The 18,195-nt window shown below is 55.8% G+C and overlaps 4 protein-coding genes across 5 annotated transcripts; all 4 read right to left on the bottom strand.

Annotated features, from left to right (window-relative positions):
* Positions 1-3,095: 3,095 nt before the first annotated feature.
* On the bottom strand, positions 3,096-4,421 carry IUM83_02159 (Glycosyl transferase; the record flags this gene model as incomplete). The annotated part of the gene is made up of 1 exon (XM_067926060.1): positions 3,096-4,421. The coding sequence occupies one exon, from the start codon at positions 4,419-4,421 to the stop codon at positions 3,096-3,098; it is 1,326 nt and encodes a 441-aa protein (XP_067801124.1).
* An 891-nt stretch (positions 4,422-5,312) lies between these two features.
* Positions 5,313-6,527, bottom strand: IUM83_02158 (Carbohydrate-binding protein; the record flags this gene model as incomplete). Its single annotated transcript, XM_067926059.1, has 1 exon — positions 5,313-6,527. The coding sequence occupies one exon, from the start codon at positions 6,525-6,527 to the stop codon at positions 5,313-5,315; it is 1,215 nt and encodes a 404-aa protein (XP_067800734.1).
* A 934-nt stretch (positions 6,528-7,461) lies between these two features.
* On the bottom strand, positions 7,462-12,825 carry IUM83_02157 (Phospholipase D; the record flags this gene model as incomplete). Its single annotated transcript, XM_067926058.1, has 2 exons — positions 7,462-7,470; positions 12,346-12,825. The coding sequence occupies 2 exons, from the start codon at positions 12,823-12,825 to the stop codon at positions 7,462-7,464; spliced, it is 489 nt and encodes a 162-aa protein (XP_067800741.1).
* A 3,656-nt stretch (positions 12,826-16,481) lies between these two features.
* Positions 16,482-18,195, bottom strand: IUM83_02156 (uncharacterized protein; the record flags this gene model as incomplete). 2 transcript variants are annotated; one of them, XM_067926056.1, is made up of 3 exons in its annotated part: positions 16,482-16,539; positions 16,628-16,760; positions 17,025-18,195. In XM_067926056.1, 3 exons carry the CDS (start codon positions 18,193-18,195, stop codon positions 16,482-16,484), a joined length of 1,362 nt encoding a protein of 453 aa, XP_067800739.1. The 2 variants fall into 2 exon arrangements, with proteins under 2 accessions (XP_067800739.1, XP_067800740.1); XM_067926057.1 differs by having other exon boundaries at positions 17,025-17,964.

The raw sequence follows: 18,195 nt of genomic DNA, 5'->3' as shown, positions 1-18,195 counted from the left end.
TAATGGAGTGAGGCGGGAAGTGCGCAAGTTCCTCGTCTCCGTTTGTTCAGATGTTGGGGCAAGACGAACACCAAGCGAGCCAGTACGTTTCAAGGCGGACCATCGCTGCGTATGACACGGGGGTCGCCGTTCCAGTATGGCGAATTGTATGAAAACGAGATTAGCCCCCGCATCGAACAGATCCCAAGCTGCGCCAGATGTCTCTAAAATCGCCACAGCAGGCTTCGTTGAGTCAAAAACAACGCTTTGAGAGGCCCATTATTGCTACGACACCCCGACACAAAAGCACAATCTCCGATTGCAATGTGTGCAAGTGTAAATTGTTTGTAGTGCAGCAACACGCGAGGTGGGGACAGCTTGATACACAGGCACTCGGGTGCGAGGCACGAGCTTGACGCTCGTGGATTCTTGGTTGTGGTTGTTATTTGTATGAACCTACTAGTACAACATACTAGTAGAGTGGTAGCTCAGTTGCTGTTTACCATGTTGACCATAGTCGAAGATCCAAAAACAATCACCTGGATCGAGAAACGATGAACGCGATGGTCATTGCAGCCCAGTAGAGCTGGTGGTACAACTACGGTCAAGCGCCTTATTCATATCTGAAGGGAGTCGTTTCCTCAACTTGTGTGGCCCTTGTTCAACTTTCAATTAATCTAGCTCAAGGAATATCTTGCTCAGTGACCACTAATGGTGTCAGCTACTGTAGCAGCATGGAAAGCTTTGACTTGAATGACGCCTCAGCGATGCATATAATGAGAACACGGATTGTATTAAGAAATAGCGAGATATGAAGGCGACAAGGTCGCCTTATAGGTACTTTGAAGCTGTCTTGCAGCCCTTTGCGATAGGAGCAGGAGTGACCGTAGGAGCTGCAGTGATGGCAACAGGGGTAGCCTCCGCTTGAATCGAGCCATCGGTGGACGGTGCCTTCGTGTAGGTTGGCGCGTTAGTAGCAACCGGAGCCGCTGTGTATGTCGGGGCATCGGTGACAGCAGGAGTTGCCGTCGCTGGCGTTTCGGTTGTGGCCGGCGTCTCCGTAACTGGAGCCGTGGTCACCGGGGTTTCAGTTGTAGCGGGGGCTTCTGTGGTTTGCTGGCTCGCGGAACCCGTCGACGAGGTCGAGTTGGTCTGCTGTGTCGTGGTGCCGTCGCCGCTTGGGATTGTCACTTTCTCCGTTCCGTCAGAAGTGAACAGACCGAAGTGTTTCTCGTATTCGGCGCCAGTGTAGCTGGTGGTGGTGTCGTACATCATGAACCAGTACGACTGCCCCACGCCCTTGGACCACGTCACGTAGTCGTTCAGGTACTGCTGCATGGTCTCGGTGGACGGCACGTTGCTCTCATAGTTCTCGCCACTCGACGGCCAGCCCGTCTCCGTCAGGTGGAGTTTGCTCGAGTCGTATTTGGCCGTCATTTGACCCCACTGAGCCTCGAGCTTCTCAATGGCAGTCTGGTCGCTCTCGGTGAAGAACGGGTAGATGTTGACGCCGATAACGTCGCACGCTCCTGCGAGAGTTGCTGCCCCATCGGCACTCAGCCACTCGTTGATCCGCTGGACAGAACCAACGGGGGTGCTGCCGACACAGGATTTGACCTTGTTCATGTAGCCGGCCAATGTGTCGGCACTGAAAGCCCCATAGTTGCCATTCTGGAGATCCTCATTGCCCACGTACACAGCTTCGACCGCGTCCGGGTTGGAGCTGTAGCCGTCGCACACTGCTTGGATCTCGGAGTCAATGGCAGAGGCGTCCGAAAGCTGTACGCCGACTGCGACCTTGAGCCCAACGGCGGCCGCGGCCTTAATGACATTGACACCGCTGAATTGGGCCTGGAACGTGCGGATACTCGAGAAGTCCTTCACGATCTCTGCCATATCCTGGCCGACGACGGTACTGTCGACGGAGCTGCGGTGCCACGGCGCGTAGCACACCCCGGTCGAAAGAGCACCGGCATCAGCTCCGATCGCGAGTGCAGCCATTACAACGGCGACTCGGATGCTCGAGGAGAAGACCATGGTTGATTGAGAAATGCCGGGTCGAAGCTTGAGCTTTGGTGGAGCAAATGAGAAGTGAGTGTCCGGGTGAGCGGCGCCAAAGGCCACACGCTGCGGTCATTTGAGCTGCGGACCACGCGCTGGACGAACAGCAAGGAGTCGGAATAAATTCGGACGTGCCTCGGAGGTTCTGGAGAATGAGGAGACGTTGCATTTGACTCACGTCGCCCAGGCCACGCGGATTCCACGAAGACGCGATCGAATGGCCAGGTGTCCAAGCTGCTCGTGGGGAAAACTCGCCACCCTACTCGATCCTACTCACTGTGGGCGAGGCTTTCGCGACTAGAGCTTCGCTGGTAATGACGTCCTGATATGGAGGCAGATGGAGCCTGCAGCTGGACTAGCAGCGAGCACACGCCTTTCGGGGAAGCGTTGCGTCCCGACACGACAAGCGCTCAAAAATATGCCCAGCCGTTTCGATGGAGCGCGGCCAAGTCGGCGATCGCTCGATCGCTTTTGGAGTTGCACCATTGATTTCCGCGAGCTCCATGGTAGCAGATGCAGGTTAGCGTGCTGCGCTGAGGGAGACGAAACCATAAGGCGGTGGAGATCATAGCGAGGCATAACGACGGAATCCATCTAGGAAAGAACGACCACCTCGAATCGATGGCTACGGATTCCGTAGTACGAAAGGTATCGTTGCAACGAGGCAACGAGGGCATCGTTCGCCCAAAGACAAGCTGCGTAAATGCACTCTTCGAGCTGAGGTCTTCCAGCTGATTCACCCCATCCATTCGAGCTTTGCCAGCTTCAACATCAACGCGGAGTCGTTGGGTCAAACAACCCCTATTGAGCGATTACACCTTCACGATTTTACCGGGTAAGAATGAACCAACTGCTTCACCAAGAACAGATTTTTACGAGAGCTTTGAGAGCTTTTCGAAAGGATGAATAGAGGTTGAAGTAATATGTGTACAAACGCTGTTTTTGATTTTTTTTTTCTCGTTATGCACCTCCGCTACGTGCTCCTACACAGCATGAGCTTTCCATCTACGTCTAGCAAGTCGTATGGATCAACGACCAGCAACACGTCGGGCGATTTACATCGCGCAGTCCTTGCCAGACTTCACCGGGGTAGCGGGCGTCACCGCGGGGGTTCCCTGCACGGGGGTCTCGACGGCGGGGATCTCGGCGGTGGGGGTGGTCGGGGCCGGGGTGGCGCCGGCCGAAGGCGTGTCCGGCACGCTCACGTCCGGGTAGTCAGCCGTGGGGGTGGTCGGGGCCGGAGTCGACTCGGGGTAACGCACCTCGGGGACGTCCACAGCCGTCTGAGGGATCGGAGTGGCCTCACCCTGCTGGGTGTTGTCACCGCCCTCGGTGGCGGCCGGCGTCGCGGCAGGGGCGGGCGTGCTGGTCGGGACCTCACCGGCAGGCTGGCTGCCCTGGGTCTGCGAGCCCTGAGTCTGCGAGCCCTGAGTCTGCGGGACCGGGGTCTCCGTGCCCTGCTTCTGCGAGCCGGTGGTGGCCTGCGAGCCCTGGGTCTGGTTCTGCGAGCCCGAGTTGAGGCCGCCGGGGATCGTCACCTTGAGCGTGCCGTCCGTGTTGCACATGCCGAAGTGCTTCTCGTACTCGGCGCCCGTGTAGCTGGTGGTCGAGTCGTACATCATGAACCAGTACGACTCGGTCTTGTCGGCCGCCCAGGTCTTGAAGTCGTCGAGGTACTTCTGCATAGTCTCGAGCGAGGGGCTGTTGCCCTGGTACTGCTCGCCCGCCGAGGGCCAGCCGGTCTCCGTGAGCTGCAGCTTCTTGGCGTCGTACTTGGCCGTGACCTGCTCCCACTGGGCCTGCAGCTTGTCGACGGGGGCGAGCTCGCCCTGCGTGAAGAAGGGGTAGATGTTGAGACCCATGTAGTCACAGGCGGCGGCCACCTGGGCGGCGCCGCTGGCCGAGTTCCACTCGTTGATGCGCTGCACGGTGCCGACGGGCACGCCGTTGTTGGTGCACGACTTGACCTTCTGGATGTAGCCCACGAGCTGGTCGGCGCTCACCGTGCCGAAGCCGTTGTTCTGCAGGTTCTCGTTACCGACCCACACAACCTTGACCGCGCTGGGGTTGCGCTTGTAGCCGTCGCACACGGCCTGGATCTCGGCGTCCACCGCGGTCAGGTCGTTCATCTGCACGCCGACAGCGACCTGGACGCCAACGGAGGCGGCCACGTCGATGACGTTGATGTTGCTCATGCGCGTCTCGAACGTACGGAAGCTCGAGAAGTACTGGCTGATCTGCTTGATGTCGGTCTTCAGGACGTCCTCCGTCACGGTGGAGTGGTGCCACGGGGCGTAGCACACGCCGACGCCGGCCTCGGCCGTACCGAGAGCAATGGCGGCCATCATGGCGAACACGGTCTTGTAGGTAGCACACACCATCGTTAGCGTTGGGTAGGGAGGTGCTGGAGGGGTAGTTCCTTGCAGGACGAGGAAAATCGGGGAATGAATCGGACGATGTGCGCTCCGGTTCTTAGGAGAGAGCAGGCGGACGGCTAGTTCAGCCGCAAAGCTCGTTGTCGCTGCGCTGTTCGAACAGCAACGCGCTGACTTCGGTAAGAGACACTCGAGCGCGCGAACAAGAGACCGTGGCGCGTGCTACACATGGCCGTCCATGCGGTACGAATGCAAGCATGGCAGAGATCGCCAGCGTGCGGACAAGAGCAGCATTCGGCCTCAAACATCCACACGACAGCAGGTCGGGTGTGGCACATGGCAGGGAACGACGCAATGGCGACTTTCGTGCGCAGGTACGTTAACGGCTACTGTGCTGTAATGCCTGCACATGTCGACCCCACCGAGCTGGATGCCGCAGATGCCGGGTGCCGGGCCAAGGTGTTCGCAGCCACCTGTGGTCGCACAACTTGCAGGGCATATTCATGCAGAGGCCGGCCGCCGCCGTCTCGTTTGAAAAATGCTCGGGCAGATGTCGCCCACAACGCCGCGTTCTCGCGAGCACGCACGCCGCCACGCTGCGCCGGCCGCGCCTTTGCGAGTCCGGGATGGGACCGGCGGCGCTGACGTGACGGCGCTCAAATCAGCGATGCAAGAAGGGCAAAGCAGCATGAGAGCATGAAAAAAAATCTATCACTCAGTAGATATTAACGAGGAAGCGTCATGGAATGCATTCGGTTCACCGCTCCATCCAAAGTCTCCTCTTCAAAATTCGGATCCGCTCGACTAACCACGGAATGACATGCAAAGGTGGGCGTATGTACGCTGACCGGTATCCAGTGGCGACGGACAACCGACGAGCGTCTCGACACTAGACGCTTACATGGCGCAGTTGGCAGTGGTCGTCGTCGTCGTCGTCGAGGCCGTCGTGGCGGCCGGGGTCACCGTGGGGCTATCCGTGACCGTGACGGTCGTGTCGTCCTCTTCGTTTGAGGCGTCCACCGACGTCGAGGAGGTCGGGGCGGGCGTGGCCGTCTCCGTCTCGTCCGAAGCTGAGGCTTCCGTGACGGTCTGCTGCTGGGTCGAATCATCGGTCGTGGTGGACGCCGAAGCCTCCGTCACGGTCTGCTGCTGGGTCGAGTCGTCGGTGGTGGTGGACGCCGAGCTCTGCGTGGTCTGCTGCGTGGTGTCGTCGCTGGTGGACGAGGTGGTGGTGGTGGTCGTGGTGCCCGTGCTGGAGCTGCTGCCGCCCGGAATGGTCACGTGGGCCACCATGTCGTCGCCGAAGATGCCGAAGTGCGTCTCGTAGTTGGCGCCCGTGTAGCTGGTGGTTGTGTCGTACATCATGAACCAGTAGCTGGATTGCACGCTCGAGGACCAGGTTGCCCAGTCGTCCAGGTACTGCTGCAAGCCGTCGTAGGACGGCGAGTTGCCCTCGTAGTCGTCGCCCTCGTAGGGCCAGCCCGTCTCGGTCAGGTGCATGATGCTCTCGTCGTAGCCGGCGGCCAGCATCTGCGCCCACTGGGTCTCGAGCTTGGACACCGACGTGCCGTCGCCCTCGGTGAAGAACGGGTAGATGTTGACGCCGATGATATCGCAGGCCGCGGCCAGCGTGGAGGCACCGTCGGCGTTCAGCCACTCGTTGATGCGTTGCACCGAGCCGACGGGCACGGCGTTGCTCGTGCACTCCTTGACCTGCGAGATGTATCCGGCCAGCGTGGAGGCACTGAAGGTGCCGTAGTCACCGTTCACCAGGTCCTCGTTGCCCACGTACACGGCCTCAATGGCGTCCGGGTACGACGAGTAGCCGTCGCACACGGCCTGGATCTCCGTGTCGATGGCCGACGAGTCCGTGAGCTGCACGCCCACGGCCACCTTGAGGCCGGCGTTGGCCGCCGTCTCAATCACGCTGATGCCGCTGTACTGGGCCTGGAACGAACGGAAGGCCGAGAAGTACTCGGCGATCTGGGCCATGTCCGTGGCCAGCACGTCGCTGGTCACCGTGTCGTGATGCCAGGGCGCGTAGCACACGCCGGGCAGCGTGGCCTCCGTGGCACCCAGAGCGAGGGCCGCCAGCAAGGTGGCGACGGTCATGTAGGACGTACACACCATTGTCGTCGATGAAAGATCTATGGGCAATTCGCTCGATGCGAAGGAGGAAGCGGATTGAGGAATGCGTCTCCGTTCGACTAGCGCAGCGCTAGTGGCCGCGGGCCATGCATGGCGCGGATGACAAAGAGGCCAACTCGGCCCGCCCGCAGGATGCAAAAGGATGGAGGGCGTGACACCTTGGTGCGAGGGCGACTAGCGCCGTAGAAGACCAAACCTAGCGAAAGATACTCTTGGAAGTGCCGCGCACATCGATGTGAGCGTCCACGCCGCTCAACCTGCACGGGCGGCACCGCCACATGGTCTCGGCACCCGTCTGGTACTTGACAACCGAAAGGTCGGAAGTCAGCACGCTAGCCGGTTCGCCATCACCGTGCGAGCGGATCCGCTCCCCAGCTGCTGGCGGACAAGCCCACCGCTGTGAGCTCCGATGGGCAGGCAGAAGGGCTGAAGGCGTTGCTGCTATTGTTGCAATGTAGCGGCACCAGAATCCGAGGCTTCGCTGCAACTGCCAGGACGCTGGTCGAGTCCGCCAGTTTCCCATGATGCAGCGTTTGCCACACCTGGCCGCACGCGGTTTGTGGCCACCGCCGGCGCGCCCAGGTCCCTGCACGATGGCACGACGCCCGCGGCGTACGACACTCGCGACAGCAGCACGAGAAAAGCGGCGCGCGTGGGTTCATTTTTCGCCCGATTTGCACTCGCTGCTTGATGCGGCGACGGCCACCGCGGTGGAAGTCACTTTGATCCGCCCGCGATACAGTACAGTCGTCACGTGGAAGCAACGATGATCCGATCATCAAACGCTGGTGCGGGCGGATATTGGCGATGCCGCGTTGGTGCGGTGGACGCCTCCCCTGGTGATCGGGATTCCGTGCTCTCTCTCTGCGAAGACGGCGCTATGTTGACCGCTCTGGCTCTAGGGTGTCTGGTTGTCGACGCAAAGATATCAGACACCGAAAACCACAGTGTCTCTACGTTCGACGACGACGCGCTTAAGTCGTGCGTGACTCTGCCAGCAAAAGAGAGGATTCTCGCCGGCCAACAGACTGCATGCAAGAAGTGCCTCGATCCGCACGTGCCAGCGGTGTTTCCTACCAATTCGGCTGGTACATGTACTCCTTGGCGACATGCTTGAGAAATGGGTAAGCAGACACGACAGGACTGAATTCCTATTCGACAGTCGACATCGTACAGCGCGACTAGAGTACTCTGAGCGGTTTGATCAATCATGGGTAAATTCTCCCACTGATGTACGTCTTTGTGTCGTTTGGCCATCGAGAGACGTTCGTTTTGGGCATCGAGACCGTCCTAGGGTGCACACTCGAAGAGGATTTTCACGATGTTCAAGTGCCCGAGCGCACTTGCAACATATTAGTATGGGACAGTGGCCCGCTGGAATTCTGCTCATTGGCGCCTGCTCCTCCTACCACATGTAACAACGTCGCTGTGGCGCACTCATGAGTGAAGCCGCGCCAAGTCGATCGATGATCCACATACCAACGGTGCTTCGTCACTGCAAATACCGTAGCACATAGTCCGCCGGCGTCTTGCATGTCGATGCATGGAACATATTTTATAAGAGTACAGTACGTGCGTTTTCGACACAGCCACATTAAATTTTGTAAAGCGTAACCCTCCATCAAATTGGCCACGATACCATTTTCCAACTAACTGGCAGGCAGACGTACACAACGATGCCTTCTCTGTCATCTCAACTCATATACTCCGCCAGGAAAGCTGCAACGTCCTTACGGTCATTTGCCAATGCCACGGCGAGGGGAGTTCGTCCACCATTGTCTGGGGTTTCCACTGCCGCCCCACTTTCAATCAAAACTTTCACCACAGCCAAATGTCCGTGCTCACTTGCTGTATACAGAGCGGTGGCTCCGCTGGAGTTCTGCTGATTAACCGCTGTCCCTCCTTCTAGGAGCGCAGTAACGGCATCGACATGACCATTCTTCGATGCACTCGTGAGTGGAGTCTCACCAGCCTCGTTGACTACCTCGATCTGTGCACCACGTTCAAGAAGTAATGTAGTCACAGCAGCATGGCCATACGCGGCGGCAACCAATAACGGAGTGTCACCGTCAGCGTTCTTCACGTTGATTCGTGCGTTGTGGTCTACGAGCAAACGTGTGGTGTTGAGATGGCCGTACTGAGCTGCAAGCAGCAAGGCTGTCGATCCATGGTTGCTCGCCTTATTGATGTCTGCTCCCTGCTGTAGTAACATCTTCACTACACCAGTGTGTCCTTTTACCGAAGCATTGATCAGCGCTGTGCGACCCTTGTTGCTCGTTGAATCAACCGACGCGCCGTTAGCCTGCAATAGTTGCACGACAGCGACATGGTTTGTCTTGGCGGCCCACATCAGGGGCGTACTGCCGATTTGACTCGGCAAATCGACCGTCGCCCCCGCATCCAGCAAAACGCGAGCCACGTCCAGATGCCCGAACTCGCACGCAGTTGTCAGCGCTGAGAACTCATTCGGTCGCTGCATGTCGACGTTAGCATCGGCATCCAACAGCACGGAAAGTACTTCAATAAATCCTTTCGAAGACGCCTGCATTAGAGCCGTCCAGCCTTCGTTGTTTGCCGAGTCGATTAAAGCGCCTCTGTCCAAAAGCAGCTTTACTACGACAGTTTGCCTGTTTTGAGCTGCTTTGTTCAGTGGAGTATTGCCGTAGTGATTTCGTAATTCGAAGTTAGCGCCTCTGGTGAGCAGCAGCTGGACTAGCTCCTCATGGCCAGACTGACAAGCGATAGATAGCGCAGTCTCCCCCTTTGCGTTGACAGCATTCACGTGTGCTCTTTCCTCGAGAAGAATTTTGGTTAGGTCGACGTTTCCATCTTGAACCACCCTCATGAGTGGAGTCCAGCCTTTGTTATCAGGCACGTCGATGTCGTCGCGATACTCCAACAGTTGCTTAACGACCTTCACTTTGTCTTGCTCGCATGCAATCCGTAGCGCTGTGTCTCCGCTGCGGTGTTTCCGCTCTATGGAAGTATTTGTGGAGATAGGAGTGTGAACCTCTGGTTTTGCAGGCTGCAATTGCTCGGTATGGGCTTCATTGGACGGAGGCCCAACACGTTCGCGCTCCAAGATCAGCTGAGTAAACTCTGTATACCCACTCATATACGCCACGGTCAACGCTGGCCAATTCTGGAAGTCTCCACACAAACTGATATCGGCGCCATTATCGAGGAGTACCCGAACGACGGCCAGCCGCTTGTACCACACAGCGGTGTGTAAGGCTCTGCCTCCGCTCGGCAATCGCGCGTTAACGTCGACGCCTCTCGTCAGCAGGAACTGGACAATGTCGGCGAATCCGAGTTGCACTGCAGTGATGAGCGGGGTATAGCCATCGTCACCCGCCACATCAAGAGCGGCTCCGTAGTTCACAAGCTTCACAACAATATCAATTTGGTTGTGTTCGCAGGCGATATCGAGTGCGGTTGAACCGTTGGGTCCTTGCTTGTCGACGGATGCGGAATGCAGCAATAGCAGATTGACCACTTCTACATGTCCTCTCTCCGTAGCTCTCATTAGCGCAGTCCAGCCCTCATCATTTGCACAATCAATAGCTGCTCCACGAAACAACAAAAACTCCACCACCGCTGTATGACCTTTCCACGCCACCCATATCAATGGCGAATTACCATTCTCATCCTTCAGGTCGATCTCCGCTCCTCCAGCGACGAGAGTTCGCACTGCAATCATGCGTCCGGACTCGCACGCGCTGAGCAGCCATTTGGGCGTTGCATGTCAACACTAGCCCCTTTCTGCACGAGTAACGGTACGATCCCCTTGTTCCCAGCCCAGGAGGCCTGCATGAGCGCCGTCCAGCCTGCGTTATTCGCCATGTCGATGGAGGCACCCTCGGCCAACAACAATTCCACAACAGCGGTCCGATTCCGCTTGGCGGCCCAAATGAGTGGCGTATTACCATTCTGACTTGGTAAGTCGACGTTTGCTCCGGCACGAAGTAGTACACGAGCTGCGTTCACGTGCCCGACTTCACACGCCGTCGCCAGCGCCGAGAAACCATTTGGCCGTTGTTTATCGACGCTAGCTCCATTCTGCACGAGTACCGACATGATTTCCCCTGACTGCCCAAATGAGTGGGGTATTACCATTTTGACTCCGTAAGTCGACGTCCGCTCCAGCACGAAGCAGTACACGAGTCGTACCCGCGTGCCCGGAATTACACGCAAGCGCAAGCGCTGAGCAGCCAATCGGGAGTTGCACATCAACGCTAGCCCCCTTCTTCACAAGTAACGATACGGTTCTCTTGTACCCGATCCAGGAGGCCTGCATGAGTGCCGTCCAGCCTTTGTTATTCGCCACACCGATTGAGGCCCCTGATCAACAACAACCGCAGTCGCATACAAAATTCAAGTGAGCGGCCGTTTCAAACCTGAAGTGATTATGGGGACGCGTGGGTGAGTGTTTTTTTTTTTTTTATGGGAAGCTCCATTTAACACAAATCCGAAAATTAACCACGAAACTAAAACATACAAAGCTCAAGTGGGCCGTCTCGAGTTGAAGTCTTGGTTTCGAGTTACTGAGACGCTCATAGCATACGAGGCTGCATTCCATTGTATTGTGAACGCGCTTCGCAGTCGGTCTTACCACTGAAGTTGATCAGCAGGCTGAGACTTCTGAAATGAAGTGCGGTCCCGGTTGTTCTTCTTGGCCAAGAGTTCCATCCGTGTAAGCCTAACTGATCGGCACTTTGATACTCACGTTGGCGACCTGGACTAAATGTGAAGCTAGTCCGACGGACTGTGCCACAAACACTAACTTTAAAAACGCCAATTCGCTCAAATTCTGGATAGGCGGTCGGTTAGTTACTTGTGTTGTTTGGCAGCAAGATTGGGTACATGGCAAACTTGCTCTACATGTAAAAGGATGCGTCTCGTGCTGCAATGCATGCCTATTGTTCTTAAGCTTGTTTCTTTGGCTAAGTTACTTCAGTGTGGCTGTCGTGCCAGACATTTCTGGATGCGTTTTCAATTCAAATATACATTCAGTTTAAAACTCAAGCAGTCCTGTCGGCGATACTGCCTGCTCTAAGCCGACTGGAAACCGGATCCAGTCAACGTACAGCTCACAGCCGTGAATTTCGCTCAGACACCCTGCCCAGTGATCATAGGCTACATCGACGGTGTTTCTGTCCACCTCAGTGATCGTGGTGCATACCCCTCCTTCTAGAATCCACCGGACGTTGTCCTGCGATCCTTCAGCCTCTCGGTTCCGTGCGTTTGCTTCAGAGTCTACGATCGTAATCATATACTTGTCCTCCCGTTTGCCGTCAGATCGGAACGCGCGGGTGTGCTGTGCGAGAGCAATGTAGCGGAGGTTCACGTCGCCCGGAATGTTGCATACCATCACGTGTGCATTCTTGTGGAAGTGTTGCAAGACGTGGCAGCTAAAACTCCCCGCCTGGACATGCCCCCAGCTCTTTGAGGTCACTGGCTTCGGCCACATAGTCTTGTCCAGGCGCGGCAGGATTGTGTAGGCACTATCGATCGAGCAGCGTACGCGTCTCGTAAAATGCGCGTGGGCCATAAGCGTTGTGCCCTCTGGGTTCCGAGTTAGCGGCGCATACTCCACTTTCCAGCCGAACATCATGCCTATTGAATCCGTGCACGGGTACCTGTTGGAGTACGCGCCGTCGTCATTCTTCACGAACTCGTCGAACTCCTCTCGAGTGAACGGATGGAAGTGGAACGACGGTTCTCCATTTGGGAAGTGCACGCGCCACCCGCCCTCGTCCTGGAGCAGTGGAACTTTCTTCACCTTTGTGTTGGTAGCCACGGCGGTGGTCTGTGTCGAGTCTTTACAGGGCACTTGGAGGAGCTCCTGTGCGTCGTTGTGTAGCATAGTCTGGAACTTGACGTGCTGACTGATCGTCTCCTGCAGGACCAGATTCTCTCTGGTCAACGCGGCCTGCTCGACCATGATCAAGCGGAGCGCCTCCTCGAACGAGTCGGGCGTGATTCCATCAGCGTCCATGCGAGCTTTCAGCACCCGCCGCTGCAGCTCCCTCTCGAGGCGACGGCGCTCATGGATCATGTCGGCCACTTTGAGCTTCTTCTGCTTGCGCCAGCGCACCATCCGCCGGCGCTGCTGCTCCCGCCGCCACTGCTCCCGCATCACGGCCTCCCATAGCGCCTTGGAAGCGGGGTCTTTGTCCGTCTTGGACCACTTCTTGAGGGCGATCGCAGTGGTGCCGTGCACGCTCGCGGGGCTTGAGGTGGTCGAAGTATCGGAGCTCATCGGTGTCTGCGGTCCAGGCGAATAACTTGAAAGTGACGTGACCTCCGTAGAGAACCCAAAGCTGCGAAACTCGCTCTCGCTCGGACGTGAGCCCAACCAAGGCTTTGCTTATCATCCTGGCTTATCACGTGGCCAGCCGTAACCTGTGGTGACCGGTGAGTGGACGCTACGACAGCACGAGATCACGATTGCCTGTGCAGGGCAGGGGCTTGGGCAAATTACGAGAGGCTGCAGTTTGAGGACCCCAGCGAGGAATGGTCCTTAGAAGGGTGCTCTGCTGTCGGAAAGAATTTTCACGCTGCAATTAGAGACAGCAGCAGGTGAGGCAAGATTGCTATGATAGGGTGGTCCTATTATTCTCTGTACAGCCAGCATGAGTGAGTTTTGCCCTGTGTTTCCATCTGTTTGATTGCTTCCGCTCCTCAGCTTTGAGCTGCGATTACTCAAGCTGACTGCATGGACTTTGCACTTGCAGTCGTAGAGGAGCCGGCAAATAGTTACGGGGTGATCCCTACCTGGAAGAGAGTCGTTGGGATTGGCTCGGCCGTGTCGCGTACCGAGCTTCAAGTCTCCGCCGCCATTTGCTGCAGTGGAATACCGCCGTCGCGTGTTTGACTAGGAAACACGGACATGAGTAGGGTATTTTCCCGTTACTGGGCTGGCTGTGTCGACTCAAAAAGGTTTGACACGCTGGATTACAGTAGGCCAGTTCTCAGTTTTAACTCGTGTGATACTATAATAATAAAAGTAGTGCCTGAGCTTACAGATTGTACGCCTCTCTTCTGGGTTCCCAAGGAATCCGCATCGTCATTGTGTTGTTCGCAGCATGGCGACCTCCTCACCTAGAATTTGGTGAACTCTACAACCGACGATTATCCTTACTGTATGTGCTTTTCCTACGATAACTACAACTGGTCGACTCCAAAACGATATGACAGTCAAGCGAGTGTAGCTCAACAACTAAAAATTACATGCTGTGGACGCGTTGGCTGTTCCAGATCGAATCACGTAGCTTGACACTGTTACATAGCGAGCACGAAGATGAATGGATAAGTATCCTGGCGCTGTTGCTCTCCACGATCTACCATCGAGCATGTGCACATCAGTCGACGACAAACTTTATTCTTCCGTCGTCATTTAGCGCAAGTTCCAGAGCCTCGTCCAACCCTCGTATGCTATCCATCGAGGAACACAATCTACCCGTTGACCAAGCGACGCTCTCTGTAGCGATTCTCTCACCGGCTCTTGAAGATCACGGAAAGTGCGTGTTGAAGCCTGCACGCTAGCCTTTTGGGTGAAACATAGCAACGGTCACCTATCGCTAACCAAGCGAAATCAACCACCAAATGCTTGGTACCAGCGGTACCTATTTCGCCACATTTCGAGGTAATTCGTCCGTCTTGGCAAGATACAAGATCTTAATACATATCTCGATCCCGTTCAGCGGCCGACCAAATGGCTTCTTCCTTCTGGCTGTTTGTGGTTGTAGATTGCCGTGAGAGTTTGTCTTACATCGGCGACGCACTCTGCGTCTGCGGGTCTTGCATCTACGAACACACCGTGGGTCCTCTCATCAACCAATTGGACGCACGCCTCCCGCTTGTTGAGCTCTTACAACAACAATCAGCAAAGGTTACAGCAGCACTCTATCGTCCATCTTCGACACATCTCCGAAATATACTACTACCAGTACAAGAAAAAAAATCATTCGTCCCGACAGCCATTTCCTCTCCTCTCTCAAATGGAGGATTATGCTCATTCTGCTGACATATTCACTGATGAACCTCACGGTCGGAAAACATTCCCAACGAAGTATTTACCTAAGTAAAGCGATTGAGCGCTAGACGGCCAGTTATTAACAGCCAGTACTACAGTAGTAGTGCTAGTACTATTGTTGTAGTATTTTTCTCTCAAATTATCTCTTGCACGGTACTACACGGTAATCAACTAAAGTCCGTCCTCGACAGACCCCTTCATCTCTCATTGTGGATATTTAATCCATCAGATCGGCGACGGGACTCCAACTTGACTGCTCAAGCACGGAGTTGACGAGCATGACCTTCGTCCCTGCGGCATGCGCCTTTATGAAGCATTTTGGCCCCCTTATTGTCGCAGTTGGCCTTCACCCACTCGCACACATTGTTGTACGTGACACTGTCACTTCCACAGACGACATAGTCGTTCCAATACGTAATAGGAGCTATCTGCGCGCACGAATAACCTTCGAAATTGTCAGCGGAGATCCCGACAATCAGGAGCGAGGCAAATACGGCGAACTTCATGGATTCGGACTTCGGACGCGTGGCGGGAGGTGGGAGACGGAGAGGATCTATTGACGAACACCTGTGATGTTGGTGGCAAATGCCGAAATGAGCTGATTAACCCCACCGCGTTAACTATACTATACAAATCACGTGACGATTACGCCATGCACCATTGATGATTTGTCCTAAAAGACGGTGGTTTTGCTGTTGGACTGCTGCAAGGCTTGAAGCGGCGGTAATCTGGGTGCCTTCAGCCCGTGTTGCTCTACCAGTTGCAAGTGGGGACCCTCATGCAAACAAGTTCTGTCCAAGGTTTGTTTGCGGCCTAGATTACCTACTAAACTCGTCCGAGCGACGCTACCTTCGATTTGAGTAACGTTATTTGGATCTGACAGAGCGAGTTTTGCTAGACTTCGCAGAAAATCCTACTGCAAATTAAAAGGCGAACGGTTTGCGACAAACTGCTGGACTTCGCATTCTTACAACTACTAATAAGTGTCGCCCTAAGTTGGCTTACCTTAGAAACTATTGAGGGCTTGATAGGACAGAACGAGGGCTCCGCTAAAGCCTTCTACTGTTTTAAACCGGTCCGTCCTCCTCCTTGAAGCACAGCAACAACGTCGACATGTCCGTTCTTCAACGCACTCGAGAGTGGACTCGCTCCTGCCTTGTTAACAACGTCGACCATCGCACCATATTCCAAAAGAAACTTTACCACTTCAACATGACCGGACGCAGCGGCGACCAATAGCGGGGTGTCTCCATTGGAGTCCTTCACGTCGATACACGCGTTGTGGTGCACGAGTAAGCGAGTAATTTGGAGATGGCCGGACTTACTCGCAATCAGCAAGGCCGTAGATCCATGTCTATCACATTTATCGACACTTGCGCCCTTCTGAAGCAAAATCCCCACCACATCAGAGTGTCCTTGCGCCGAAGCGTTCATCAGTGCTGTATAACCTTCTTTCCTTGTCGAATCCACTGGTGCACCGCTGTCCAATAGCAACTCCACCACAGAGGCGTGGCCATTCCATGCTGCGACCGTCAACGGTGTATTGTCATATTCATCCTTCATTGCAATCCCGGCCCCAGCAGCAATGAGAATCCGCGCGGTATCGACATGCCCGAATTCGCAAGCTATACCCAGCGCTGAGTAGCCATCCGGCCGCAGCTTATCAACACTAGCTCCGTTCTTCAAGAGCAACGAAATCACGTCTGTGTATCCTCTCCACGCAGCATACATGAGCGCCGTCCAGCTTTCATTGTTTGCCACGTTGATCGATGCACCTTTTCCCAGAAGCAACTCCACCACAGCAGCGTTGCCAAATCGGACTGCTTCCAGTAGTGAAGTATTACCATATTGATTTCTCGCCTCACAATTTCCGCCACTTGTTAGGAGTAGCTGGGCAAGATCTGCGTGGCCATATTGGCAGGCGATCGATAGTGCAGTCTGCCGCTCATCATTTACGGCGGCCAAGCTAGCCCTTTCCTCCAAAAGCACTTTGGCTATTTCAACGTTTCCATCATGAGCCACGTACATGAGCGGGGTCCAGCCTTTGTCGTCGGGGACGTCGATGTCGTCACGATACTCCAACAACTTCTTAACCACTTCCATCTTTCCTTGCTCGCACGCAACACGTAGTGCCGTACGGCCGCCGCGGTGCTTCCGGTCTATAGCAGTTTCCGTTAGAACACAGTTTTTGGTCTCTGCAGTTGCGAGTGAGGCAAGTTTTGGGCACAATACATGGGTTGCAGGCTCGACAGCATCGCTTTCGAAGATCAGCTGCGTAAACTCCGTGTACCCACTCATGTACGCCACAGTCAGTGCAGGCCAATTCTGAAAATCTCCACACAAGTTGATATCGGCTCCGTTATCAAGAAGGACCCGAACGACAGCCAGTCGTTTGTACCACACAGCCGTGTGTAAGGCTGTACCTCCGCTCGGCAATCGCGCGTTAACGTCGGCGCCCCTCGTTAGCAGGAATTGGACAATGTCAGCGAATCCGAGTTGTGCTGCAGTGATGAGCGGGGTATAGCCATCGTTATCTGCCAGTTCAAGAGCGGCTCCATAGTTCACAAGTTTCACGACGATATCCAGTTGATTGTGCTCGCAGGCGATATCGAGTGCGGTTGAACCGTTGGGTCCTTGCTTGTCGATGGCCGCAGAATGCTTTAGTAGCGCGGTAACCACTTTCACCTGGCCCCTCTCGGTCGCTCTCATCAGCGCAGTCCAGCCGTAGTCATTAGATGAATCGATGGATGCACCACTTTCCAGCAACAATTTCGTCACGACAGCGTGGCCATTCCAGACAGCCCACACCATTGGAATATTACCCGCGTGGTCGCGCAAGTTGACGTCCGCACCCCCCGCAAGGAGAGTGCGAACAGCATCCACGTGCCCAAATTCACAGGCAGTCCCCAAGGCCGTAACACCTTCGGGAGACTGCTTGTCGACGGTGGCTCCGTTCCCCAGGAGAAACAAAATCATGCTCGTATCCCCCCTCCACGCTGCCTGCCTCAGGGCCGTCCAGCCGGTGTAGCTCGCCATATCAACCGATGCGCCTTTAGCCACCAGCAACTCTACCACGTCGCCGTCGCCAAGTGCCGCTGCTTGAACCAGAGACGTGTCACCGCCTTCAGCTCGCAGGTTGATGTCCGCCCCGCCATCAAGTAGAACCCGCACAGCTTCCACGTGCCCGAACTCGCATGCCGTCATCAAGGCCGAGAAGCCGTCGGGCCGCTGCTTGTCGACGCTTGCTCCGTTCTGCAGCAACAGCGAGATCATGTCCGCGTCCCCTTTCAACGAGGCCTGCATGAGTGCCGTCCAACCACCCTTGCTAGTCAGATCAATGACCGCTCCACTCTTCAGCAGCATCTCCGCAATTGCTTTATGGCCACTGCGGGTCGCAGCTACCAGCGGTGTGTCACCCTTGTCGTCACACAAATTGACGGTCTCTCCCCGGGCTAGAAGCTCATGAACGGTGGCCAAGTCACCGACGTCGCAGGCCTCCAACAGCGCGGACGGACGCGGTTTGGCGGCTTCAACGACGTACACATCACTCTCGAGCTCCTCCCGCTGCACTGCGGCCTTGACGTCGATTGGCAT

Source organism: Phytophthora cinnamomi, assembly GCF_018691715.1.
Source record: "Phytophthora cinnamomi strain GKB4 chromosome Unknown Contig0, whole genome shotgun sequence".
Lineage (NCBI taxonomy): Eukaryota > Oomycota > Peronosporomycetes > Peronosporales > Peronosporaceae > Phytophthora > Phytophthora cinnamomi.
This window is presented reverse-complemented; position numbering and strand designations above follow the sequence as displayed.